This window comes from Maniola jurtina, chromosome 5, assembly GCF_905333055.1.
Source record: "Maniola jurtina chromosome 5, ilManJurt1.1, whole genome shotgun sequence".
NCBI lineage: Eukaryota > Metazoa > Arthropoda > Insecta > Lepidoptera > Nymphalidae > Maniola > Maniola jurtina.
In genome coordinates this window covers 12506881-12534528 of record NC_060033.1, presented here as the reverse complement: position 1 = coordinate 12534528, position 27648 = coordinate 12506881, and the positions used below count along the sequence as shown (strand labels likewise).

General features: G+C 37.3%; 2 protein-coding genes and 1 long non-coding RNA gene across 10 annotated transcripts in view; 2 read left to right on the top strand and 1 right to left on the bottom strand.

Moving 5' to 3' along the window:
* Nucleotides 1-16293, top strand: part of LOC123865525 (anillin-like) — a 56307-nt gene extending 40014 nt beyond the window's left edge. For 4 of the 7 annotated variants that reach the window (XM_045906599.1, XM_045906594.1, XM_045906600.1 and 1 more), the window contains 13 exons: nucleotides 1937-2177; nucleotides 4312-4504; nucleotides 10408-10483; nucleotides 10829-10975; nucleotides 11353-11505; nucleotides 11822-11980; nucleotides 12478-12568; nucleotides 12677-12823; nucleotides 12973-13115; nucleotides 13919-13999; nucleotides 14188-14355; nucleotides 14739-14939; nucleotides 15518-16293. In XM_045906599.1, coding sequence (XP_045762555.1) covers nucleotides 1937-2177; nucleotides 4312-4504; nucleotides 10408-10483; nucleotides 10829-10975; nucleotides 11353-11505; nucleotides 11822-11980; nucleotides 12478-12568; nucleotides 12677-12823; nucleotides 12973-13115; nucleotides 13919-13999; nucleotides 14188-14355; nucleotides 14739-14939; nucleotides 15518-15805 — 2088 coding nt within the window. In that variant the 3' untranslated portion in view covers nucleotides 15806-16293. The remainder of the gene's footprint in view (nucleotides 1-1936; nucleotides 2178-4311; nucleotides 4505-10407; nucleotides 10484-10828; nucleotides 10976-11352; nucleotides 11506-11821; nucleotides 11981-12477; nucleotides 12569-12676; nucleotides 12824-12972; nucleotides 13116-13918; nucleotides 14000-14187; nucleotides 14356-14738; nucleotides 14940-15517) is intronic. The other 3 variants (XM_045906598.1, XM_045906595.1, XM_045906597.1) reach the window with 3 other exon arrangements.
* Nucleotides 1-27648, top strand: part of LOC123865565 — a 417170-nt gene that overhangs the window by 134787 nt on the left and 254735 nt on the right. The window lies entirely within an intron of this gene.
* On the bottom strand, nucleotides 18760-23712 carry LOC123865561. Of its 2 annotated transcripts, none has more exons than XM_045906658.1 (3): nucleotides 23607-23712; nucleotides 22035-22179; nucleotides 18760-18970 (listed from the first exon to the last, which is right to left on the bottom strand). In XM_045906658.1, the coding sequence occupies exons 2-3, from the start codon at nucleotides 22167-22169 to the stop codon at nucleotides 18875-18877; spliced, it is 231 nt and encodes a 76-aa protein (XP_045762614.1). In that variant the 5' UTR covers nucleotides 22170-22179; nucleotides 23607-23712; the 3' UTR covers nucleotides 18760-18874. The 2 variants fall into 2 exon arrangements, with proteins under 2 accessions (XP_045762614.1, XP_045762613.1); XM_045906657.1 differs by lacking the exon at nucleotides 23607-23712 and adding an exon at nucleotides 23490-23590.

The window sequence follows — 27648 nt, the reverse complement described above, 5'->3', positions numbered from 1 at the left end:
TGACTTCACCTCTACGACACTACTTCTGCGTAGTAAATATGCAAATTAAGTTCCAAACGTGTTGGTCCTATGAAATCACGATCCTTAGGTTTTTTTCAAAGTCATTTTCCTTGTTCTTTACGCTACAATCTTTCCTTATTGGCTTGGAAAACTCTCATAAGTACTAAACTAATATTGTAAGTCCCGGGTAATGTGAGTGATAAATCACTGTATACCTAATGCTTGTATTTGATTGATACATCCTCACAGGTAAAACCAAATCACGTTGGCAGCGAAGCCTCCTAGCAATAGCGCGGCGCGACTTGCCTGCGAGTGACATGTGGCCCACCACCTCCCTTTTTTTCGTGGTTTTTCGTGGAGAAATCCTCATGGATACCACCCCTCCCATGAAGGCACGGGGGTTATGTTGGATTCTTACCGACTAAAACCCTACGATGTTCTTTGCATCGCCTAGTGGCTGGCGCGAACGGGACTAAACCCGTTCGCGCAGCCCATCCAATGGCGCCTGGTGAAGACCCGACTCCGAGACCAATAAAGTCCTTACATACCATCTGAGGAACACAAAGGTGCGCCTCCCGACTCAAGAACTTTTCTCCTACCGTATGACAGACTCGTGTCTATCATCCGAAAGACCTTCCCACCACGTTCCTGCTCCAACATCCGATCTTTATCACTAAATTGTCTATCAACAACTGAGACAAATCCAACAGATGGATATATCCTCGCTGCATCAGCGATGCCTCTTTAGAAAAAGTTCTAAAAGCTTTAACCTATTAAAGCTTTAAAAACAGCTAGAAGTAAAAACTACCTAATAGCAAAATAACGCGTCCTTAAAGCTATTCTCGTCGCCATTCCAGGATTTGTGTGTTTGTTTTTGTTTGGCTAAGTGCACTTTCCTTGCATTCCCTTTGGAGACGACCTTAATGTTTGTTGAGTCTGAGAAACTGATGTTTTTTTATGAGGTGAACTATTTATTTTAAGTGAGACTCTGAGATCTAGCGTTTCTAAATTTCCTTTTAAATTTTTTTTGGCATAAAGACTGTCCCCGTCTTTCATGACTTCTAGGCAGATTTTACAGTTCGTTTAAACTTTAGTTCTTATTCTTAGTACCGCTATTCACGTAAGCGGAACAGAGCGGAGATATATTCAGTCGATCAATCAGATTTTTGAGATGTGACATGATAATATTTTATGTCGTCTATTAAGAATCTGGTTGGTTTTGTTAAACACACCACTATCCATTCTCTGCTTGAGCGGCAAGTTTTTTAGATGCATTTAGGCATTTTTGAATTGTGAAGTCTATCGAAGAATAGTTTTTTTCTCTTTTTTCGACTAGTTCTGTTTACTTTTTCTATGTATATTTGTTTGAAGTGCAAGTAAAAAGAAAAATAAGGTATAGCTATCTTACATATTCTGCTATTTGAAATGCCAGTATTGTCGACCAAAACTTTGGTGTGTGCGTGCAGGATGTGATAATTTTTACACCTTATACTTTCGAGGTTTCCCTTAAAATTCCCATACACCATGAATGGTTGCGCTGTACGAGAGAAATCTGTTTTGTAATTCATTACTGTATGTTTGTAAATGTAATTTGTAGAGGCCATAGCAAGGCAGGCTATGCCTATGTTAAAAACGATCTCTGATAATATCAATGCGTATAAAAAGAAAAGTCCTGAATCTCTCACTGACTTACCAACGCCCAGCCCAAACCCTTGAACCTAAAAGGCTAAAATTTTGCACAGCCTCTATAATTCATATAAGACATAAGGCCAGATTGTTCGAAAATTCTACGGGATAGAGAGTAATGAGGATTTATATTTTAGCCAAGCGAAACTGTGGACTGTCGCTTCTTTCTAGTAAATCTAGTGGTAAAAAGCGTACACTTTAGATTTCGGTCAGTATCTATGGTAATCTTTATCTTTTTATTTCTTTCCAGCCCCCACCACCTCAAAAACCAGACAACAATGTTAACAATGAGTCTGATGAAGACCATAACGAACACGAATCGGAAAAGGCACCACTTATGGGAAGCAGCACGAGTCTATCCCAAGTGTTCAAAAAGCCGGAAATTATCTCTAACGTGCCCAAAGTCAAATTCAATGAAAAAACAGAACAAAAGGATGAGAAAGACGTGGAACATGAAAGAGTTGTTGGCGCCCAACCTGTAAAACGGAGAAGTAAGTTATTATAGTTAGAGTGGTGATTGCCTAGTGGAGACATCGGCCTCCTAGTCCGTGGGTTCGATTCCGGGCTCGCAGTCAGTAACTGTACAGTACATACTGAGTAGTGAACCGGGGATGAGTTGATGATGATGAAGTTATTTGTTATACTTCATGGAGTAGCGAGCATCTTTTTCTTATTAATTTAATAAGAAAACGACCGACAAACTTAATTTAATTTAAAACTGTCCAACTTCGTGACTTAGACTAGTGTTTAAATCTGTTGAGTAGCACTAAAATTTAGGGTTTCTAATTTAAAATTCATTTTTTGTAATTATTAAAAAAGATACCTTTATTTCTAACTAGCTGATGCCCGCAGCTTCGCCCGCGTGGATTGGTCAGATCCCCTGCAGCATCAGGATTGAGGAGTTGGACTCCAAATTTTTTATGAAACAATGTCGCAAAGTTCCTCTATCGATTAAAAAAGAAATGACGCAAATCGGTTCAGAAATCTCGGAGATTTCGGTGTACATAGGTAGAAAAACACAACTCCCTTTTTGAAAGTCGGTTAAAAAAGTAGCCTATTTTACGCCCTGGTCAATCCTCTACTTGCCTGTGAAAGTCCCGTCAAAATCGGTTCAGCCGTTCCAAAGATTAGCCTTTTCAAACAGACAGACAGACAGACAGACAGACCGACAGACAGACAGACAGACAGACAGACAGACAGACAGACAAAAATTTTAAAAACGTGTGATTCAGTTATGGTATCGTTCAAATAACCATATGAGCTTAATATGAGGTAGTTATTTCGAAATTACAGACAGACACTCCAATTTTATTTATTAGTATAGATTGAGAAAGACATGAGAATGGACGCCATGTAGTTTCAATTTATTAACTGCATCTCGCAAGATTAAACTTTATCAAGTAACGAGACTAGCCAGTAAAATAAAAGAAAACGCTAATTTTCTAAGAATTAGGTCGTTAAACTAAACGGTTTACAGTTTTAACTTATCTTCGATTTGTCACAGTGCCGATTGCAATCCATGAGTTCGTTGATTACTTTATAATTTAAGTGTTCATTAGACTGAAAATATTGGAATTTCCACTTTCATCATTTGATTTAACAGAAATATCCGAATACTAGCTGACTCGGTTTGGCTTCGCTCGGGTGAAATTTTTGAAAATCGGTGAAGGGTTCAATTTACAAAAAAAAAAAAATCTTTCTTAGGGCGGTTACGCACTCTTCCGATCCGAATCCGAAAAAATACGTTCCGAAGTAGTCATAGAACTAATTGTATGGTAGCTTGCGCACTAGATCAGACTTCTGTTAACCAATTTATCTCCGTTATCCGTGAGAATATTTCGGATGTGCCTCGGACAAAGTCCTTTCAAGTTTTAACCCTATGATAGATCGGCTGTGCATTGATAGATCAGTCAATCACCTTTCTACCAAAAAACAGCAAGAAACCGTGAACGTTGACACCCTTATGTCGTCGACATCTAATTTATTCGCACGAAACCTTTTTGCTCAATGTTTCTATATACGAACCGCTAAGGTGTGGAATGCTCTTCCGGCGTCCGTGTATCTATATTCAACTAGTATAACTTAAATACCTTCAGGCAGGAGTGAATAGGCATCTTGACTTCATATTTGCTTTTTATTAGGCATGATTGTCGTCAAGCGCAAGCCTATCTCACAAAAAGTCATGTCTTTTTATATGTAACTTAGAAAAGTATAGTATCGAAATCTACCAATGCAATGTAGGTTAGAACTGCTACTATTACATTACAATGTTGTCTATGCGGACGACCACATAATTCTTGTAAGCCACAAAACGGAACGCGAATTGCGGTTGGTTGTTGGAATTGATTCATCTTTATTTGAAGACAATATTAAAATCACTCCTATTTACGGTGAAGGGAAACATCGTGAGTAAAACCTGCATGCTTGAAAGTTCTCCATAATGTCCTCCAGGGTATGTGAAGTCTGCTAATGGATTAGACCCTTCTCATTCTCAGAGGAAACCCAGTACGGGCCGGAGATCGGTAGAGATGGTGGTGCTGATTTAATTAGAGTTTTATTATATAACTTTTTTTTGTTTATTTACAACAAATTAAGTTGTTAATAAGTATTTTTGTTTATTTACAGGTTCGCAATCCTCAGACTCACCGGTCGTTTTATCAGTACTGGACGACGTTAAAAGGATAAAAGTCAACAACAGTACGAAGGAAAATGGGACCGTAGTACAGCAACCTACCAGCTTATACCCACATCTTTCAGACATCGAGACCGACAACTCCAATAACAACCCAGAGGAATACTCCGATTGCGGTGGATCTAGGTGTGGACACTATGCTTTAGAATGTGTTTTCTTCTTCCTTTGTATTTGAAGTTGGCTCTTGAACTTGGCGATTCTGTTTGGCCAAACATTTGGGATACAATTTTATACGAGTAACTTGTTCTTTGTTGCCATTGCCAACTTATTTGTAATGCCTCATTAGTTTATGCGTTGGAAAGACTCCAATTCAAGCTAATCTTTCATTTGTAGTGGGCAGATATTTGCGGAATGTCGTAATCAACCAATAGGCGTCTACTGTTGGTCCTAGGTCTTTTGCTTCTTCTGGCACTACAATCTGATTGGCCTGTTAACGGTCTGGTGTCGTGGTCGATACTGGGCCTAAGAATACCAAATTCTTGTAATGGTTTATCTCCACCAGTCCAAGATAGTACTTAAATGCTCAATGTGTAGACGAGGCATACAAACAATAACCAACTATTTGACAGTAAAATTTGGTGCAGTCATAATTGAATATTAGTTATAAAGTACCTAACACTATTGAAATTGCAATTTTTTGGATAAAATTTTGACAAGTATCAATAACCAACAATTACAAGATAGGTAAAATATTTCGAAAAAACATATCAAGATTTAACAAACATCTCAACTCTTGGAAGACTAAACGTTATGCGATCCGATATCTTCAAAATTGTGTATTTATACTTATAACTTTATTCGTACTTTAAGTAGGCAGACAATACATATTTCAATTAATATAATGGAAATTTAGGATTTCTCAGTAACTAAAAATCCAAAAAAAAATAAGTAGGTGTGTTAGGAATGTTGTTTTAGACATAACTATGTTTGCACTTTGCCATTCGACTCTAGACAATGAATATAATATATAAGCTAAGAAAAACAATTTATTTAGACGAATGCTGTTTAGGAAAATAAACCTGAAATCATCCATAAAGTTAGAGACAAATATTTCGGTATTCTGCAGAATTCCGAATTTGAATTTAGAAATGTAGGGTAACACCATATATGCATGAACAAGACGTCGAATAACAATTCGTGCACTTTTTTACTCGCGAAATTCTACTGAATTTGTCCTTAGCCTAAGGCCCGGCATCCACTTAAGGCCCAGTATCCACCTAAGTGCAGAGGAGAGATGTGTACAGTCAACCAATCAGATTTTTACGTGATAATTTTTTCGCGTCATTTATTATACATCTGATTGGTTGACAGAACACATCTCTCCGCTTAGGTGGGCACTGGGCCTAAGCGAAGCAGAGATGTGTCTGTAAACCAATCATATTACTGATAGATGACGTGATATTTTTTTTACATCATGTATCAGTGATCTCTCTCTCTCTCTCTCTCTCTCTCTCTCTCTCTCTCTCTCTCTGTTTGATCTGCTGAACACATATCCACCCATCTCCGCTTAAGTGGACGGGCCCAAATTAGCTCCCACTTTGGCTAAGCTATAAAGGTTAGGGCATTTAGGTTATTTACTATCATAATACTTATAGTTTAGGCCTTACAACCTCGCATAGATGTAGGTCTAGATGACATTGAAAGGTACTCGTTTGAGATGCAGCTTGCTTGCATTAGAGATAAAAATGGTTATTGCATTGACACTTATAGGCTACCTTAGTGCAGTTAAAGGGTTTTACACTTTAAAATAGGAGAACGAAAGGCCGGTTTTGGCGTGTAGCTATGTAAAATCATTGATATAATGATGATTGATGAAGTTATGTGACGTGTTTGCACTTCTATCTAATAATCACAGTTAATGGAGCTACCAGCCACATAATACATATAAATGAAATAATCTAACTAAATTGTATGTTTAAAAACTTTAAAAAAATCATGTCGATGGAACCCATTTTTTTGACGTCATTGCAAAGAAAAATCTTAGGTGCCTGTATAGAGTTTTGACTGAATTTGGTGTTAGTGTATTTAACTATTCCCTTTTTGAAGTTTTTTAAAAGTGTCAATTTAAATTTTAAAATTGGGATTTTACATCCTGATGTAAAGCATAAACGACATTAATATCATAAAACGCATGTTTTTAGTCATCAAAGAAAGGGGTTTTTTTGCATATCTGCGTGCAATCATTGAAATATTAACTACGGGAACTCCATCTTAACGATATCGCAGAAGTCTGCAACTTTTTCCTTAAAATTACACATGAAAGTGGGTGTTAATCTTGACTCACAAAGTCTTCTAAGGAACTTTTTTTCCTTAACTTGTGACAATACTTTTAACTTAATACTAGAACGTACTAAAAGTAAAAGTCCACCAATGAGCAACGTTGACCCTAATTAGTAACTAGGTGGGTGACCGTCTTTGGAGGTCAAAAAGCCAGGCCTTCTCGTAGGTCCCGGTTATTATCACTGACATCTAAAAACTGTTAAAACTAAGGCATCATCTCCACTTCCTGCGTTTGTATAAACCACCCCATGGAAACCTATCCATAACATTTCTACTTAAATCAATAATAACTAAAGAATACGCAAGGCATAAATATATAAATCGCACATTGAAAACAAAAAATGGCACAACCCAGAAATTTACACTTCTGAGTTAAACTAAATCCGCTGTTTTGCGAATAAAAACAGGTCTGTTATAAACATCCTTGTCTACTGTTGCTAGACGAACTGTTCCGCCCGGCTTCGCTCGGTGAAATCTGATATAGAATATAAGTATTATATACATAATATGCTTCTGGATAAAGAAGCTTACGTAATGGTGAATGAATTATTAAAATCGGTTCAGTAGTTTGAGAGTTTATCATCGCAAACCAGCAATCTTGCCTCTTTAAAGTATTAGTATCAGTAACACGAGTGGCACTTGTAAAACTGTTCGTTTTAAGCTCTGTTGCTAAACGCAATAATTATTATGATAATCAATATACTCATAGATGTATTGAAAAATCGATATTTTGGATTGGGTCACTTTTGTTATCAATGAGCGAAATATTAAATATCACTACTTATATAAGACTGTAACGTTGCCTATAGCTAGTTGGTAGTTTAGGAATTGTATAGGTGTAATTTATAAACTAGTTTTGTAGTTTTAGTACTTACTTGTTGACTTAAACCTACTATAAACCAGTTTGCTATGGACCTACTTATCATTATCTCAAATCCGTATTTAGTTTCCATGTTTATTGCTTACAATAAAGATCATGTTTCTAAGATATCTGTTCTTAAAAAATATAAGGAAATCTCAAATAAAAATATGTAGATCAGCATACTTTGTCTTTGAACAATTCAATAGGTATTTTTTATTTCGGCTAGCATTATATCTGATAATGGAAACAATCTTCTTTTCCAGGTTTTTATATTTTAAGTTGTTGTCTGTGATAATAGAAACGTTTTCTATCGGATTTTTGTAAAAATAAACTATTAAATCCTACTCTACGTATTTCATTCTCCCTGCCCTGCCGTACTTTTACAGATTCTCAGTGTGCACGAGTAAAAATTTATAAGTCAATAAAGATAAATATAAATATAGATCTACGAATGTCTATAAATCATGTCTAAGAACCTGCTCTAAGGTAATAGTTTTGTACCTACTGCAAATTAACATAGGCATCAACCAAGCTTCGGCAAAGCCATGCCGCCAAGCGATTTAGCGCTCCGGTACGATGCCGTGTAGAAACTGATAAGGGGTATGGGTGTAACAAAAACTGTCATACCCCTTCCAAGTTAGTCGCTACCATCTTAAACTGTACATCACTTACCACCAGATGAGATCGCAGTCAAGGGCTAACTTGTAATGGAATAAAACTAAAATCAAAATGAGCTTACTACCTAGTTTTTGAGGAGCATGGTAAAGCAAAGTGTAGCGTGCACTTCATCTAGGGAGCTAACAAGGAAGTTGTTTCTAAATCTCTGGTCTGGTCTGGTGGGAGGCTTCGGCCGTGGCTAGTTACCACCCTACCGGCAAAGCCGTGCCGCCAAGCGATTTAGCGTTCCAGTACGATTCCGTGTAATTGATTCCAAAGGGGTAAAAACTGCCATACCCCTTCCAGATTAGCCCACTTTCTTAGACTGCATCATCATTTACCATCAGGTGAGATTGTAGTCAGAGGCTAACTTGTATCTGAATAAATAAATAACAAGTGTAAATTAAAAAGAAAAGATCATATAACTTTCAAACGGCTGAACCGATTTTCTTAGATTATAGCTACTCTGGATCAAGCCACCTTTCAAACAAAAAAAACTAAATTAAAATCGGTTCATTAGTTTAGGAGCTGCGATGCCACAGACAGATACACACGTCAAACTTATAACACCCCTTTTTTTGGGTTAAAAATTGGTTACGATCATTAACCTCTACTATTACAAGTACGCTGTACCTACTTGCTATTGCCGACTACTGTTTTTAGCAACTTGACTATCGCCATTTTGGCACTGATAGCAGCAGTGAGCGTCATGTGAGCGTACTTTAAACTAGGGATGTTATGGATATATAATTTCGGATCCGGATATGGATATGGATATTGGTAAAAAATAATATCGGTTTCGGTTACGGTTATGGATATTAAATTATTTCGGATTATCCGATAGTTTCGGTTACGGATATTAATTTTTTAAGGAACTGTAAAATAAATGTGAACTTATGAAGGTGTCGCATTCCAGCGGAGTGCACAGTTAATTCGTACGAGTGTAGTATTTAGTTAGACTCCGCCCTATCCGAAACTATCCAAAACTTTTATTACGGATTCAGTTACGGTTACGGATATTTTTTTATTTCGGATATCCAATAGTTTCGGTTACGGATATGGATATCCATAACAACACTACTTTAAACTTAACGTTAGTGATGAGACATCTCTCAATATACAGTTTAAATTTTAATTCCCGGTACGCTCGGTAGGACTTACACAAAAAAGTTCTAAAAACCATCTAAAGTTATTGGTCGCTGAATTACAGACCTTACGTGAAGAGATAAATCCTTTTATTGCAAAATGTAATTTTGAATCTTGTATCGCCAATTTTTAAACTATCCCCTTTGTGGTTCTTCCATTCTACGCGACATTGGCGAAGTGCATTGTGCTGGTGTGGCACTACTAAAAGCCATTATACAAAATAAGAAGAAGTATGGAGTGGGCGGGCTTACGTTTTCCGAAGAGGTCTCATGTTATTGTATAGATAGAGCAAGCAAAACATACTTACCTACTCTTCCGCTTGCAAGCAAACATACTCGTCGTGGTTAAAGTAATACGTCATGAACTCATGATGAAGCAATCTAAGATGAAATGCGCAAAATTGGTGTTGGCAATGAGATTCTTGTAAACATAGTTGAAGACTCGGATAAGTTAACCTGCCCGGGTTTAGGCTCAAGGGACATTGGCGCAGTATCTACGTACTCTTATCTGTAACACTCACGCGCCGCAGTAGATACTGGTAGATATACTGTTTCCCAGGTCATGTGACCAAGAGAGTCTGTCTGTCTTAGTTCTGCCGACGTGCTGTGAGCCCTTGTGTCCGTCGAGACTCATAATAATATAATGAATACAGTAGCTTGATTCCGTAAAACCTTTATTAATCATTATTTAAATCGCAATTGTTGTTATTGGTTAATATTATGCTACTGTTGCAACAATGCATAGTAGCCAATAGTGAGCGAGCGTCAACCAATCGGAGGTGATTGCCATCGTGACATTGTAGCTGTCATTCTACCACAATCGAGCTGCGGATGAACTACCTACTGACTAGACAGAATTAATGAAACATCTTATGAATATTGGTTTAATATTAGCTAAGCATGAGCCCATAAAATGACAGTTTACGGTTGGTAGGTACATATGTTTAAGCACACTGAGAATCTGAACCTTATGGCATAGCAAGGAGAATGGTGTACATTAAAATGACATTGAAGTAGATAGATTGGGTTATCGACGATGTAATTATTGCTAAAGCAAAGGCTAATCGTGTTCTATTTTGTTTTAGTACGGAGAATATACCAGGAAAATTAAACAAATCTGACAACTGGGCAGACTCTTCATTTGGTCGAGAAGTTATGAATGTAAGTTTTAAATGCAATGCAATGTACATATTATGATAAAAAAATCTGTACATAGATGGCGTTAGTACATACTTAAGTCGCAATATTATTTGCTTTAAAAAAATACACAAAACGTAAGCAATATAAGACATTGAAACCTTTGTACTCTTCTTCTCGTGAATAAACCATCGTCTGATTTGACCGAATGTTTTGCATCTGTCTCGCCTGGCGTCACCCCCTGCCCGGCTCTACCCAACCTTATTAAAGCATGGATGTGATTATTATATAGCTTGCCCAACCCTCCGGCGACGCTATAACAGCTAATAAGTCTTAAATATGCTATGCTATACTTTTTATTATTTTAAGGTGGTGAAGAAAAACAATACGAGCTATAAGAAAGCAGTGCAGAGTGATTCTGAGGAGTCTGCTTGCGACAGTGAGCTGGATGACTTGTTGGACGAGGCACTTGAAGTGGAGGGACCCACGCCGCCCAAAGTTAATAAGGTGACTGAGGTAAATTATATACTAGGCAGTGCTTACCGTATCTTTCTTGTTCTGTAAGAAAACAAACTACATATATTTTTTGGTAGAGCATTGATAGTCAAAGTTTATAGCTTTATTTTGTACATAACTCCATATAAAACATATTAGAAGAAACAAATTATAATAAATAGGTACTTCCATGTAAATGAATAAAAGACGTCCTCATATTTTGGCCAAAATTATAAAAATAATAGCAATAACAATTCCACGCAAAAAAAAAATTTGAATCTATTGAAAAATTAAAATTTAAAAAATGGGTGCTTTATGGAAGCTTTGCCCGTCTTTAGTAAAAATAGCTTGCCTTGGACTTGAGTAGAAACTTGGCCATAATGTGGTGACCCTTGCAGCACGACAGTCTGTCGTCATCCAGTTTCGTGTACCAGGAGAAGGGGAAGTTCAAGTCGCCACTGAAGACGCCGAGCCCTGCCCTGACGCCCGCCAGGCCAGACCGCGGGAACGAACTAGTGCACAGCGTCAGCTTCTACAGGCGTATGCAGGCGGTGAGTTAACTTGACTATAATGTGAGGATCCAGTTTCGTATACCAGGAGAAAGGGGAATTGAGCCTATCTCGCAATGAAAATAAAAAAATCAATACATTTTGATGTCAGCCATAACTTAGGAGTTTTCTGGAAACAGAAAATGAAAGCAAAGTTTTTTTTTTTAAATAAAATAGCGACCACCTAATGTTAAGTGATTACCGCCGCCCGCGAACATTTGCAGCACCGGAGAAACCGCCAATCCGTTGCCGGCCTTTCAGGAATTTGTTCTGAACTTATTCTCTGATCTTGACGTTCAATATGTATTTATAATTGCAGGGTTCAACACCATCCACACCCATGCGGGTAATTCGCCACACGTCACCAGAGCGGGAAATCCCGCCCACGCCAGAGCCCGTAGCGGCCGTCACCACTGTCCGACAGCGGATAAAGGAACTGCATAACGAAATATCCAAGCAGCAGACTGTTATATCACAGGTACACATTTTTCGACCTTTTTTTACGTGTGACTGCAATCACATTAGGTGATGATGCAGCCTAAGGTGGAGCGCGCCTGTCTAGAAGGTGCCTATTCACTGTTCTTTCGAAGGAACCAATATTATAGCCAGCAGGATAAACGGAAGTTGGAAGTGCATCCATATTCTAGTTGTACGTATTAGAAGCGAGGAAGTAAATCGCTTCGTAAGAGTCCGTGGAATTTCAACTATGTAGGGTTGCAGAGTTTGGCGATGCCTCGCAGTTCTATAACAAACTTTAACGGCGTGGACTTAGATTTAAAAAATTGCTTGGACATTCTGATTTTTTTCGAGATAAAAAGCTCAGCATGTAGGTTGTGAAAAGGTAACATACAGACAGACATACTTCCGCATTTATAAGTGTAGATATGAAAAGGTATATTGTTTACAATCAGAACTGTTTCTTGGCTCTTGCATTTAATATTTAGGTGTTAAAATGGTATTTTGTTTTTGTTTTAGGCAAGTCAAGCACTGAATCTTTGCGCATCGACGATAGAGTTCAGTGGATCGACAGAGCAAGCAGAAGGCGAAAGGCTACTTTTATTAGCGAGTAAGTAAAGTATCAACTGATTTTCTTTACTGAACTCGCGCCCATAAGAAGCGAAAGTCGACTCGGTGAACCGTCAGATTCGTGTCAAATGAGATAATTTGTTTCCAGCTCATCGTCGTCAGGCGTGCCTCCACGAAGTCCAACGTCTCCAAGTAGAAGGCGCGGGCGCGGCCGCCACGGCGGGCATGGCCACCTTACACATGACCAACCTCAGGGTGCCACTCAGGAGAGACTACGTGCGACAGTTGCATGCAGGTACGTTTAATTGTTATAAAAGAGTTCCCACAGGATTTTTCTAAATCCACGCGGAAAAAAGAGCGGATATCATTTTAAACAAAATAAAATAAAATCATTGTGAACTCGGTCCTTCGAACCGGATTCAAGTCAATAATTCGTACTTATAGATGGCGCCGTAGGACACCACGCAGTGTGTCTCCTCAAGTGCAGAGACCGCGTGCTGGCCACCAGCATGCAGCTGACTAAGCCCAACGCGCCACTGCACTTCCCTGACGAAATACGCATGGACGGCCTCACTAGTGATTTCAAGGTAAAACGTCGTTAGGTATTGCAGAACACACGACAAAAGCGAAGTTTCGTACGAATTGTATATAAAATCCTGTATAACGTTTCCACCATATTGTGATGTCATATGGAAATATAAATAGTTTCAAGTGATAGTTGATACATAAAGTTTATTGGTCCTCCTATCCTTAGTTTGAATGCATAGTAATCTTTCTCGCTCACTTATATGTTACTTATGGTATGGGCAAATGGGAGAAGGAGAAAATGCAACAGGTACCTTTTTCAGGTTGCATTTTGCTTCTATGGTACTCTGTCCAACCAATGGGAGCTTCGTCGTTTTCAGACTTACTAAACATTCTTTATGAGATAATTTAAAAAAAAGATAAGTTTTGCTGCCAGTTCCGTTCTTTTTAACCCCCGACCCAAAAAGAGGGGTGTTATAAGTTTGACGTGTGTATCTGTGTGTCTGTGTATCTGTCTGTGGCATCGTAGCGCCTAAACGAATGAACCGATTTTAATTTACTTTTTTTGTTTGAAAGGTGGCTTGATCGAGAGTGTTCTTAGCTATAATCCAAAAAAATTGGTTCAGCCGTTTGAAAGTTATCAGCTCTTTTCTAGTTACTGTAACCTTCACTTGTGGGGTGTTGAAAATTTTTAATTTACACTTGTGTTTCATTTCTTACTCTGCTTAGCCAATGAGGTGCGTTTTATTGCCGCATTCGTTTTTTCGTTTCACTACTTGCGAGTCTCCGTCCCAAATGTTTGGTAAGAAACTTCACTTCACAACTTTATAAGAAAATATTCAGTGTCATAATTTTATACTTGCAGGTTACTGTAGAGATCTATCTCCTGCAAGCATCCAAGGAGATTCTACCCCATGATGTTAAATATCACATTTCCAGCAAAAAGGTTTGTAGAAACTCTACAAATATATTGGTAAATACTATACCTATCTTATATACAAAAAATGAATTCCTATTTCCCTTAGTCACCAAAACAAAATTGAATAATTCTTTTTTGTGTTGTGTCTCTCTAAAGTCATATCTACATGAACGAGGACTTGGGCATAATCTAGTTTCTTTTAACATAATTTCCAGGGTAACTCAAAGCTCTTGACTCCAAAGTCGAAGGTATCAGAACTGAAAGCGCCGCGAGTGCAAAGCCCGGCCGGACCACACTCAGTGCGCAGCCCGCAGTTCCAACTTCACGGATACTGCATATTCGCCCTGCCGCAGGCCACTCGCAAGAGTTTCACTCTTAATAAGGTAAAACTAGGCCTACTTAGTCTTTAGTAGCCCAATTAAGTTTAAAAGAGACCTTATTATAATATAATTACTAAATCTTGCATAAAATATAAAAACAGTTTATTTTAACACGTCTGGTCTTTTAGTTTTTTCACATAATGACCTATTTTTATATGTCACTTAATACATTTACAAACAATGTCCCACAATTGACCGGTCAATTTTACCATCTTAAAATTCTTTACAGCTTCAAAAAATTCGTGAATCTCATCTAAAAGAGTTTCACGTTGAATCAATGAAAGCTTTCCAAATCTTAATTTATGATTTGCAAGAGTGCATCTTTATTAGCCACCAAACGACTTTACTTGGAGATTTGGTGGTATTTAGTAACATCCTTTGTGTAGGTCCCACACGGCAGTCCCCTAGAAGGTTCCATAAACGTGGACATCAAAGCCCGAGTAGTGGTGCCCGCCCCAGAGCCACACGCGGCTTTCCTCACCGCGTTTGACGACGTATCAGGTCTTGGTGCGTGGCATCGCCGCTGGTTCCGTCTGCAACCACCCAGGCTTGCCTTCTGGAAGTATCCTGATGATGTGCAGAAGAAGGTATGTCTATTTATCATTGCAACTATAAGAGTTCTCTAAAAATAGTGTTGCTATTGGAAGGTTGGTGTTGGAATGGCGATCTCGCACTGGAAAGTGAAGTGTTGGAAGACCCCTTACTACGTGGCCGGACAACATTAGGCGAGTCGCAGAGGGCCGCCGGATTCAGGCGGTGCAAGATCGTTGGGTGTGGAAGTCCCAACAAGAAATCTATGTCCAGCTGTGGACGTCTATCAGTTGATGATGATGATTAGAAGTTTTATCATGTTGTAAAAGTACATCTATAAACTCCAAGTATCATAAGGGGTTTAGCGTGATCCAGCTACAAACTTCTCTAGCGCGAGTGCACTCTGTAAAGCGACATCTAGTGCATATGGATGTAGTTGTGTATCAACATCAAAATCAAAAGACAGCTCCAGCTATTAGGGTACCTAGTTACTAGAATATGTGGATAGAGTTATCTTATGAAAATAGGTGTAGCTGAACTAACTTAGACGATATTTGATAATTTTAAAAATATTTCAGGTAATTGAGCTTGTGTCTAAGAGGATTTTAGTTCTAAATTCAAATTCCCTTTACAGATGCCAATCGGCGACATAGACCTAACAACGGTGATATCCGATCGCGTCACAAGAGCACCGAGAGACCTGTGCGCTAGACCGAACACAATCCTCCTGGAATCCTCAGTACCAGCCGGGCTCATCGTCCCGGACACCGGCTCCTTGGTGTACGTGCGAAGTTCCGACGGCTCGGTGAGGAGGCGCCACTTGTTAGCCGCTGATACACCGAAAGACCGCGACATTTGGCTCGACAAGTTGAACAGTGCGTTGGAATATGTTCGCTGTACGGCTGCTGATGAAAAAGAATAGTGTCTACTTTAGCTCTCCTCAATTTTTTAAAAAAGGTTAAAAGGGTTACGAAGGGTTCCGTACTATCGTACAAGATTGTGTACTTTTGTTTTTAAATTTACATGGCGGCCATTTTGAAATTTTTATTATTTGTTATAGCGGCAATAAAAATTAGAAATAGGTGCATAATCTGTGCAAAATAAATTTCAACTTTACCTATTACGGTTCATGAGATACAGCCCGCTGATAGACAGACAGACGGACATATGAGGAAGAAGAGTGTATACTGACTTGTATCTAACATTTTGTATGTTCCGACCTGTAACGTTAGTTTGTAATGTATCGTTCGCGGCGAGCGCTGCGTGCCCCATTTGACTCGGTTTTTCGCGAATTCCCTTTGAGTTTTACATAGGTACTTCTTATACTACTATTACTTATACTTACTATACTTGTAAGTCAGCTCAAGTCGGTAATCACTTAACATCAGGTGACCCGCCTCGCTATTTTTTTACACTTCATGCACATTGCAATTCATGGGCGGCGGTATCACTTAACATGAGGTGACCCACCTTGCTATTTTTTAATTAAAAAATATTAAGCCAAATAACGAATTATACGTTACAAACCCACGCTACAAGTCAGTCTGTGTCGCCGTATTCTAACAAGATCGCCTCAAATGGTACATTACAAACAAACGGTATAAGTCAGTCTCCAGCTTTAGTTTACTTAATATGTAAACAAGTACAGTACCCGGCAGGAAATATATAGATTAACGATTCATCTATTGTTACCAGACCATAGATTACTGGACTACTTGTATAATATTAGACAAGACCAGCCATAACATTTTTATACAGACTGAATTATTTAGTTTAAAACTCAGAAGAATAATTTCGGAATGTATGCTTTAATTGTAATATTAATTATTATTATTTTAATAATTGGATAATTCACCAATTTTAATAGTATGTACTTATTACTGTATTAATGATTAATTATTATTATTAATCTATAATATAAAAATGAATCGCAAAATGTGTTGGTAAGCGCATAACTCAACAACGCCTGGACCAATTTGGCCAAATCTTTTTTTAAAATGTTCGTTGAAGTTCAAGGATGGTTTTTACGGCGAGAAAAATTAGAATTATTGCTGGAAAAACCCTAAAAATAGCCCTTTTCTTTTTCCCATACAAATGATTTCTAACTAAAACGTAGTCAATTTGAGCTTTATTGCTATGGTATAAAGTTCATATTAAATTACAAGCACTCACTGTTGTCTAAGCAATGTAGGTGTGTTCCTAACGTCAACGGTTCTGTTCAGGAGAATTTTTTAAAATACGTAGGCACAAAAACTGCCACATTACGAATCTTTTTGACAGGACGAAGTCTGTCGGGTCAGCTAGTTATGAAATAATTTTAATGCTTGATAAATGCAATTTAATATTTACATTTAATTATAGTGGTACAAATAATTTTGTGTAAGATAATAGGATAAGATTTTATAATCTTTAGAAAACTTTTGTAATTTTTATTTTTAATTAAAAATAGTAATAGTTCATCATAACATTTTTTTTTAAATCATTATAACTGCCTTGCAAACTTTGTTTTTTAACTATAGCTGTAGGTAGGATAAGGTTTTTAATGCCATTTTAAATACAATCACTACATAGAATTAATTATATTTACTTAAATACTTAATACTTTCCAAATTCCAGGTTGTTTATTGAAATAACATGAATTTTTAATGACCGCATTATTTGTTCACGAGTTAATAATATCATTCAAAAAAAGATTTTATTTCGATTTTAGCACTTAAAATATCGTTTTACACTTTACTTTGGAAATCAAAGATGCAAATTATGGTCAAATGAATTATATATTAATGTAAACGACATAGGTATATTTATATCTATAAATTTTAAGTGTTTTCGTGTGTAATTTTATCAAAAAGCATGTTTTTTTGCATGTGTGGCGATGCAAGCCAATATTGCAATAATAATTTTGTGTTTATTTTATTTTAGAATAAAGCTATGCAATGTATATAAAATCAATTTATTTTAACAATAAACTAATGTAATCGAGCAATGGTTTTTTATTTAATTTATATGGCAAACCCCGACAAGCTAAGAGTCAATTCACATTGCCGCAATAAAAGCAATAATCTAAAATTTTACAAAGCATATTGACCTTTATCTCTACAACGAGAAACTACGATAAAAAACTACGAAAGAAATTCTAGTGCATTACGCTGTAGAGACAGAGCATCGATGTATACAGAGGTCAATTGCTAAGCAAAATTTTAGATTTAGCTCTTTGAGAATAGCTTTTGGTTTTTCGCAATTTGTAAACTAATACGACCAAGTAGGCTTATGGCATTTTAATTGCGCCAATGGCAGTATCATCCTCACAGGTTTATATAAAAATCTTTACTTGAAAGGGTCCAGTTTAAGAAATTAGTTATAGTATCGACTAATTTGTGAATAATAATTCATGTCAAACTCATTATTTTGACTAATTTCTTAAACGGAACACTTACAAGTAAAGATTTTTATGTAATCCTGTGAAGATGATACTGCCATTGGCGGAATTAGAAGGCCATAAGTCTACTTTGTCGTATTAGTTTACAAATTGCGAAAAACCAAATTAAATTTGAATTTCGCGGACAGACCCATGTCATGCACCATAAGCATATCTAACTTGTCATTAATTTAAAACAAGTGAAGGTTACAGTAACTAGAAAAGCGATGATAATTATAAGAATAAGCGAACGGCTGAACCGACTTTCTTGGATTATAGCTAAGAACACTCTCGATCAAGACAAGACACCTTTCAAACAAAAAAAACTAAATTAAAATCGGTTCATTACTTTAGGAGCTACGATGCCACAAACAGATACACAGATACACACATCAAACTTATAACACCCCTCTTTTTGGGTCGGGGGTTAAAAAGGCCGGACTTCAATGATGGCCACATCAGTTGCGCAGCGTTTATTAATTCCCAATAATAAATAATGAAATACAGATCATTTAAAGTCCACTGTACGTACAGTATACAATAATGTTAGATAGCGCTAGGTATTCTGTTTAACTATTTCTCATCTTCGAAGTTAACTTGGATGTCCTCCGGTTCCAGTTGGCGGTGTTTGAGTTTGTCGTCTGTGGACATCTCTTGTTTCAATTCGTGCTGGGAAAAAACAATAGGTAAATTAGTATTCGTACTTTATTCAGTTTTTTAGGGCTTCGTACCTGAAAGGGAAAATGGAACCCCTAAAGGATCACTTTATTGTCTGCATGTCTGTCCGTCTGTCGTGTCTGTCAAGAAAAGCTATAGGGTAGGGGAAGTCCGGGAGAGTTGAACCGCTTTTTGCTTAAAGTGTCGTATTTTCTTATAAATGAGGCTTAGTGATTCAATTATAATTATAAACAGTAGCTTATTTATTTAGGATTACTTATGCATAATTACATTTTCGATATAATAATACTGAAATATTTTATATATATTTGAATGAAAAATGGGATTTGGGTCAACTCTCCCCAACCGGAGGGACACTTGAACCGGAGTCTGGGGAGAGTTGAACATCGCATTTTAAAGGGGAACATAAAAACATTTTGTAGCTTAAATTACAGATATATTAAATAAAACATCACAAAATGAAATTAAATTATAAATAAACATAGCTATTTCTTTTCTTATGAAGAAAAAACCGGCCAAGTGTGAGTCAGACTCGCGCACTCGGATATTTTTTCCAACATTTTGCACGATAAATCAAAAACTATTATACATAAAAATAAATAAAAATCTGTTTTAGGATGTGCAGGTTAAAGCCCTTTCATATGATACCCCACTTGGCATAGTTATCTTATTTTGAAAATTGAAAGACATTTTAAAAAATTTTTTAAATGATGTAACCACAAATAACACCTATAAGGGTTCCGTTTTTCCTTTTGAGGTACAGAACCCTAAAAAAAAGAAAATTTCAACATATTCATTAACATTCCACAATCAACATAGTAGTTAATTATTTATTAAACATTTTGCCAACAAAGTTAAATGTATAACGTTTCTTTAATCAAATTTGTTGGTCTTTCTTAACCTTTTTATCAATATCTTGTGTAACTCCTACGCATATCTCATGGACATAATATCTTCGGCATAAACCACATAGACGCATGGTCATAATTTCTTCTGATTGGCAAACAAAACAATACCAACGATCATTCACGTCAGGAATTCTGCAAAATCACTATTACTGGAACTATCAGCGTAAGCAACATCTTCACATACGTCTTCACACTCGGTTTCACTATCATCATTAACATTTTTATTTTTTTTAGCCTTTTCCAGTTTTCTTTCTCTGGGCTTTTTGTTTTGAACCTTGTTTAGTTTTCAAAGTTTTCTTTCTAAATTTCTAAATTTATAAAATAAAACTTCAAATTTCCGCATACAAACACTGTAGAGGGAGACATGAACCACTGGTCATATCTCCCGTACCCGCCATGGTTCAACTCTCCCGCGTATACTACTTTGACATTAAATTTTATTCACAGAAAAAACAATCAATCTTAGCGAAAAAATACTTAGCACATGTCAAACTACAATAATCAGGCAGTACAAAAGTAATAACACACAATACGTAACTCTATAAACACGGCCGCAATCTCAAAAATACATAAATTAATAAAATTTACTCCGCCGTAACAAAAACGCCTTTCCGAACCTGATAGCCAAACAAACCGGCCATTGTAAAAAATGGCGGCGTGCTGGTTATTGGCGTCCCACGCTTTACCAATGATCGTCTTGACGTGTCATTAGCGCGAAATTTAAGTTGAATTTTAAAAGGTGGTTCAACTCTCCCATCTGATCAAGTCTCCCGGACTTCCCCTACTTCCCGTTGACCTAGAATCATGAAAGACAGGTAGGTAGGTCTTATAGCCCAAGTAAAGGAATAAGTACATCCCAAAACCGTGAATTTATGGTTATATCATACAAAAAAAAAATTAAAATGTGTTCACGAAAAAATTAATTTACTAAATTACATATAGATGGCACTGTTGTCATTAACTTGCTGTGTTGCACATAAAAATGTTAAAATATCTTGTACAATGGTACGGCTTGTTTCAATTCGTGCTGGGGAAAAACAGTAGATAAATTAATATTCGTACTTTATTCTGTTCACCCGGTTTAGGGTTCGGTTGAAAATCAGCGCTGTGTGCTTTTGAGTATCAGCATAATGCTGAGCTGGAACATTTGTAGGGCTTCGTACCTCAAAGGGAAAACAGAACCCCTAAAGGATCACTTTGTTGTCTGCATGTCTGTCCGTCTGTCGTGTCTGTCAAGAAAAGCTATAGGGTACTTCCCGTTGACCTAGAATCACGAAATTCGGAAGGTCTTATAGCCCAAGTAAAGGAATAAGTACTTACATCCGAAAACCGTGAATTTGTGGTTATATCATACAAAAAAAATGTATTCACGAAAAAAATTATTTACTATATCACATCACGCTGTTGTCATTAATTTGTAGTGTTGGACATTAAAATATTAAAATATCTTGTACGATGGCACGGAACCCTTCGTGAGCGAGTCCGACTCGCACTTAACTGGTTTTTTTTTGATTGGGCCATACGTGACACAGTTTATTCCGGCGCTTCTTCTGCTTGAGGCATGTTGGCATTGTTGGCTTATGCTGATGTGGAGGAAGCGCCGGCATAACCAACTCTTATATGATGTGATATGTAGCACAATCCTACTTCCTACTAATATTATGAACGCAAAAGTTTGTATGTATGTTCGTTACTCTTTCACGCAAAAACTATTGGGCGGATTTGGCTGAAATTTGGAATGGACATAGATTATATCCTGGATTAACACATAGGCTACTTTTTATCCCAGAAAACCAATGAGTTCCCACGGGATTTCTAAAAAACCTGTATCCACGCGAATGAAGTCGCGGGCAGCTAGTTTAGGAAATAAACGATTTTCTTTCTTTCTAATTCGAAAGTAGTTCGGTAAGCCGATACATGTTGAAGGATCTAGATTCTAGAACTTGGATCTAGAATCTACATCATCATTGTAGCATAATGCTACAATGGCGATCTTGAAACGGAAAGCGCAGCGAAGAGGAGAGGTCATTTGCAACGGTAGTAATACCTACATAACTCTCTGCCTAACTACCAGAGCAACTGTCAATTACAGGTAGGTACATTTGGGTGGTAGTCTGTTGTTGCCATACTGTGAAGAAAGAACTCACCAGAAAATGGCGGCAGATTCTTGCAAACTGTCCACAGTCGAATACAGCTGGCGGAGATCTCTTCCCGCCTGACCAGTCTCTGCTGAACGTCACCTGGGCGGACACCAGCGCCGCCAGCACGCACAACGTTAGCATTGTCGCACATCTGGTGGGAGAGGAAACACTGTCATCACAAATAGAAAAAGAATATACTTCTTTTTCTATTTTATTTAAACTTTTACAAGTGCTTTTGAATCGTCACGTAATTCTACCACTAGTTCAAAATACCAAGACGAAGAAACAAGAAACTCGGCGATTGCTCTTTTCAAATATTTAATTTACAACATTATGTCACGTATTTTGCCATTGCTGGAGGGAACTGCGACTCAAGTTTACCTACGCTTTGCACGCAAACAATTACTAAGCAGATACATTATTATTTTTAATGCCTCTAAGCAACAAGTAGGTATGTATATACCTAAAGGAGAATTTTTCGTGAGTTTGGTTCCACTAGAAAGTGATGGCTTTTTACTTTCGAAAAATAAATAGATATTCTATTTGAAGTCCAAATTACTCTTTTGTAAATTCACGACAGGCCATGAGGGCGATGCGACCGCTCCAGATGGTGCCAGAGGTTTACTTTATGAAGGCACATAAAAATTGAATTGAAGCAATGAAAAAATCAATTTTATTCACAATAGGCAGAGACTTGAACACAATCACACCTAATGCAAAGTGATGATAATACATTATCATCACTTGATGTGGCTTGATATGTGACACGTTTGCCTATATTTAGAAGATGCCTATTCACTCTAGATTTAAAGATAGGAAACACAGGTATTTCAAATCTTAGCCATGTTTATGAGCGATGACGACGCCAAATGTTTCGTGCGTGTAGATGGAATGTCCACGACATAAGAATCGAAACTCGCCCGACGCAACGTCTTGCGTTACGGTCAACGGTGGTACGGTTCACCAAAAGGTGAAAGAGGGAAAATACCAAAAAGTTCCTGAAGTTCCTGAGGTTCCTGAGGAGGAGGAAATGTTTAATGGAAATTGCAACTTAGAGGCCTAGGAGACACCAGAATATCTCGCCGCCGCCGGTAAAAGTGACTGGCCTTAATTCATGAACTAGACCGCATCCACAAATATTGCACTTGATTAATTCAATGTTGAGGGGGATCATAATTTCACACTTTTTGAATCATCGATCTAATTATATTTACTAATTTCAAGCTGAAATCAAGGCTAAATTAGTCAACTGGCAAATACACGTATCACAAACTGCAGAATTACAGAACCGGCAGGATTCGAACTTCGTCTCTCTGGGTATCGCCAGTGCCGATTCTGTAATTATTTATATGTATTTAAAATTATTAAGAATATGTCTTGAAAAGTAGGTAAAGCACTATCATAAAAAATTTAACTGAATACTTTTCACAAACTTTCTTGTATTCAAATCACAATACTCGCCTGCATCTGGCGAAATGCATTTTCCCCGACCACTGTATCAACTAGCCGTGGACACTCGGACAGTTTTGATCATGAACAAATATCAAACGAAATTGAAGAATATCAAAGACGTGTTACCCTTATATATGTCTTTGTATTGTATTGTATTGTACTGCGCATCTCCATATCGCATCGTACAGGAGGCGTACGTGTCGGGAATCGCCAAGCGCGATCCAGAGATCACCTGGAAATAGTGTTTGTATTTTATTTATTTTATTTATTTAAACATCTTTATTGCACAAAATTACAAAGAAAATAATAAATGATACAGATAAAAATACAAAGGGCGACCTTATCACTAAAGTGATCTCTCCCAGGTAACCCGTATGTTCGAACCTAAAGGATAAGACGAGGAGTCATCATGTATATATACAATTACGTATACATAGACATACACTCTAATAGGTACATACTATACAATAAATATATATTTTATAATTTGTATTTTGTGTGATTATTGTATTATTTGAAGCGGCGCGGGCGGTAGATAGACTAGTGGTTAAGACATCGGCATTCTGTTCGGGAGGTCGGGAGCTCGATCCCGGGCATGTCTAAATTCTCGGAGTTTGCTTTAGGACAGTGAAGGAAAATATCCTGAGGAAATCTGCATGTCTGAGACATCTTCACAATGTTCTTAAAGCTGTGTGAAGTCTGTCAAACTGCACTTAGCCAGGCTTGGTGCATTAGGTACTTAGACATTTTAGAGACCTGTGCTGAGTATTTGGCCGGTTTAATATGATGATGATAGAATACTAGATTGAACTCCTTTTGATGGTCGGAATTGTTAAGTACGATAACATAGTGGTTATAATTAATTAAGTAACTTAAAACTAAAGCTACGAGGGTTCCAAACGCGCCCAAGTCTGTAGAGCCCACAAACTCAGCCGGGTATTCTTTTTTTTTATTATCACCACTTTACAAAATCACTTATACTTATTAGAACTATCAAAGCTGATTGGCAACTCATTCCCAAGCTTTCGTATCATTTATATTCCTTTACATTATAATAGGATTTTTCAATCAGTTTACGCCTCGTTTTTTTTAGCCTCCTTTGCCTGGTAAATCTAAATTCTATGTTGATAAGTGCTAGATAAATAAACAAATCTCAAAGATTTGGAGATAATATGGACTGCTGTAATAACGTCCATTCTTACATCGAACTCGTGGACACTGCAGCTCATCGCATATTACAGCACGTTTAGCACGCAACGCACCGCACACGCCACAAGCAACGCATTTTCCATCGGTAACTAGCAGTCCACCCACACACTAGTACAGTGCCTAAATACCTAACCTATGTCACTCTTCAGATCTTCAACTACATCCTTGCAAAAAATCAGGTCAATCCGTTGCTCAGCTGTGGCATGATTGAAGGACAGACCAAATAACCAACTTACAAACACACTTTCGCATTTATAATATGGGTAGTGACTAGCTGATGCCGGCGACTTCGTCCGCGTGGATTTACATTTTTTAAAACCGTCGGAACTCTTTGATTTTACGGGATGAACAGTAGCTTCTGACACTCTCATGCAAAAATCACGTCGCTCTTGCTCCGTTGCGAAGTGATTGAAGAACAAAGAAACGTCCCGTAAAGAGCTTGTGCCACAGGCAACGTGTTGTAATGTGCGAACAGCACAAATTTAACATGAAAGGAATATTATTAAAGGTATAAATTCCTTTGACCACCCGCCCTTTCTCAGTCTGCACCACGACAATACCTGAGACGGGACAGGTGTCCACACAAACACCCTTTGAGAGCTCATGTTATTTATGTGTACGCGAAATAAACCTATTCAATAGCTTAACCTTAAACCAGATATTATAGTTTATTTAAAGGTACGAGTAGGCAGATAACATTTTAAAAATAATATTTACTAGCTGATGCCTGTGACTTCGTCCGCGTGGATTTAGGTTTTTAAAATTCCCGTAAAAAGTAGCCTGTATCCGTCCCCGGGATGTAAGCTATCTCTTTGCCAAATTTGATCAAAAACGATAAAACTGTTGGCCCGTGAAAAGCTAAAACGTTTATAGGCGTTTGTGACGTCACTCAATTCACGTCATTCATAAGCGTATCAAATCGCCAGTTTCTGCCAGACAGGCATTCAGATCATTGGACGAAATCAAAATGTAAAACATCGATAATAAATGTAACTACTAAGTATATTATGGTATAGCATCTATAGTAATGTTAGAGGTAATTATCTATATAAGAGGTACTTTCATATTATGTACCGTATTATGCAAACCTAATCATATTAATTATAATCCTTTCCATGAAATCATAAACACTCTTAGATAGGTACTTGTCTGTACACTCTACGATTATTTTATCAAAGTCCAATTCACAATAAAACGGTCAAGTGCGAGTTGAACTCGCACACGAAGGGTCCCGTATCAACTTACTACATTATTCACTTTTTTATTTTTATTTAAGTACATGGACGGACATACAGCGGACTCAGGGTCCCGTAGGCACCCTATGGATACGAAATCCTAAAAACAGTTATGACTTATGAGTGACTATGAACCGATGAATGAAATTTTAAATTTTTCCCAGACTATAGAAGTATAGGTACCTAGATATAGTAAGTATGAACCTATATACCTATTATGTAGTTTACTGAATCACCGTTCTTGTACCTATCATGCTATCTTGACCTAGCATTCAACTGATAACATCAAAAAATAGAACATTGCCAATAATATTATTGTCATTACAGTCAATAGCAATAAATGGACTACTAGGTAAGTGTTATGAAATGGAATGTTTGTTTGTTTATTGTGCCTTCGACTGAGACAGAACTACATTTTAATTAGACTTACATACTGCGCTAGTTTGATCAAAATCGGTTTAGTAGCATTCAATATATATTACTGTAAAACTGTCGTTGAATAGGCAGCATAGACGTAGACCAGAAATCTGAGACAGCGCGACATTGTTTTTAAAACTAATTTACGTACATATTTTTTTTACTTTAACAAAAAAAAATTGCGCTCGCTCCGCTCGTTTAGTAGAGACCTATTGATTTCTATCTCCGTGTCAATTTGAAAAGTAATATTTTACTGACCAGGTGCATTATCAAATCGGGCAAAAAAATATTATATCAAGAGAGAATTCGGTTAAAATTTTTACCCGTAGCAGGGCAAAAACCCTCCCGAAATCAATTCCTACCTACGGCTTTGTCTCGTAGGTTGATTGCAATCTGAATTGTTGTGATTGATTGAATATTTATGGTATTCTTGCTGCAATTTATTGTAGCCAATAGAGAAAGAGTGTTTGTTAGCCAGAGTTGATTGCGATCCCTGTGCTCACACTACCTATGCCTAGCTGTCATTTGGTCCGAATTTCGTACGGGGGAAACAAAGGGCAAAAGCTAGTAAAGATAAAACATGAGTAACATATAATATATGCTACAACGAAACGCATTAAAATATTACTCACACATTATGTAGTTTTTGTGAAGTGTTTTATTTACTCGTATCTTTATGTTTTGATAAAATGTTGATAAACTTTAATGCTCGAAATAGGTATATCGCTATTTAGTTGTTTGGGGCCTATTTTACTAATGGATCACCATTGAGGAGAATAGAACGGATAGACATACAAGGAAACTCGCGCTCCCAAAAAATATATTATACGTCCGTGTTGAGTTGGAAGAACTACCCGCCAGAGAAAAACCACGCCACTCTGAAATAAATCGGTGACCGAGAAAAATCGGCGGAAACCCGTAACAATAACAATACCTGGGTAAATTAACAAAAAGGATTTTTTTCTCTCTCTACTAAGCGGGTCTCAAACCCTTTGCTTTAATATTTATGAAATTACTAGCTGACGCCCGCGACTTCGTCCGCGTGGATTTAGGGTTTTCAAAATCCCGTAGGAACTCTTTGATTTTCCGGGCTAAAAAGTAGTATGTGTTAATCCAGGGTCAGGGTATAATCTATCTCCATTCCGAATCTCAGGCATATCCGTTCAGTAGTTTTTGCGTGAAAAAGTAACAAACATACATACAAACAAACTTTCGCCGTTACAATATTAGTGTAATAAGCAAAATTATCACGACTCTCTTGAGATGCAACTAACGAGTGATAGATGTATAATAGGTACCTCGTTGGG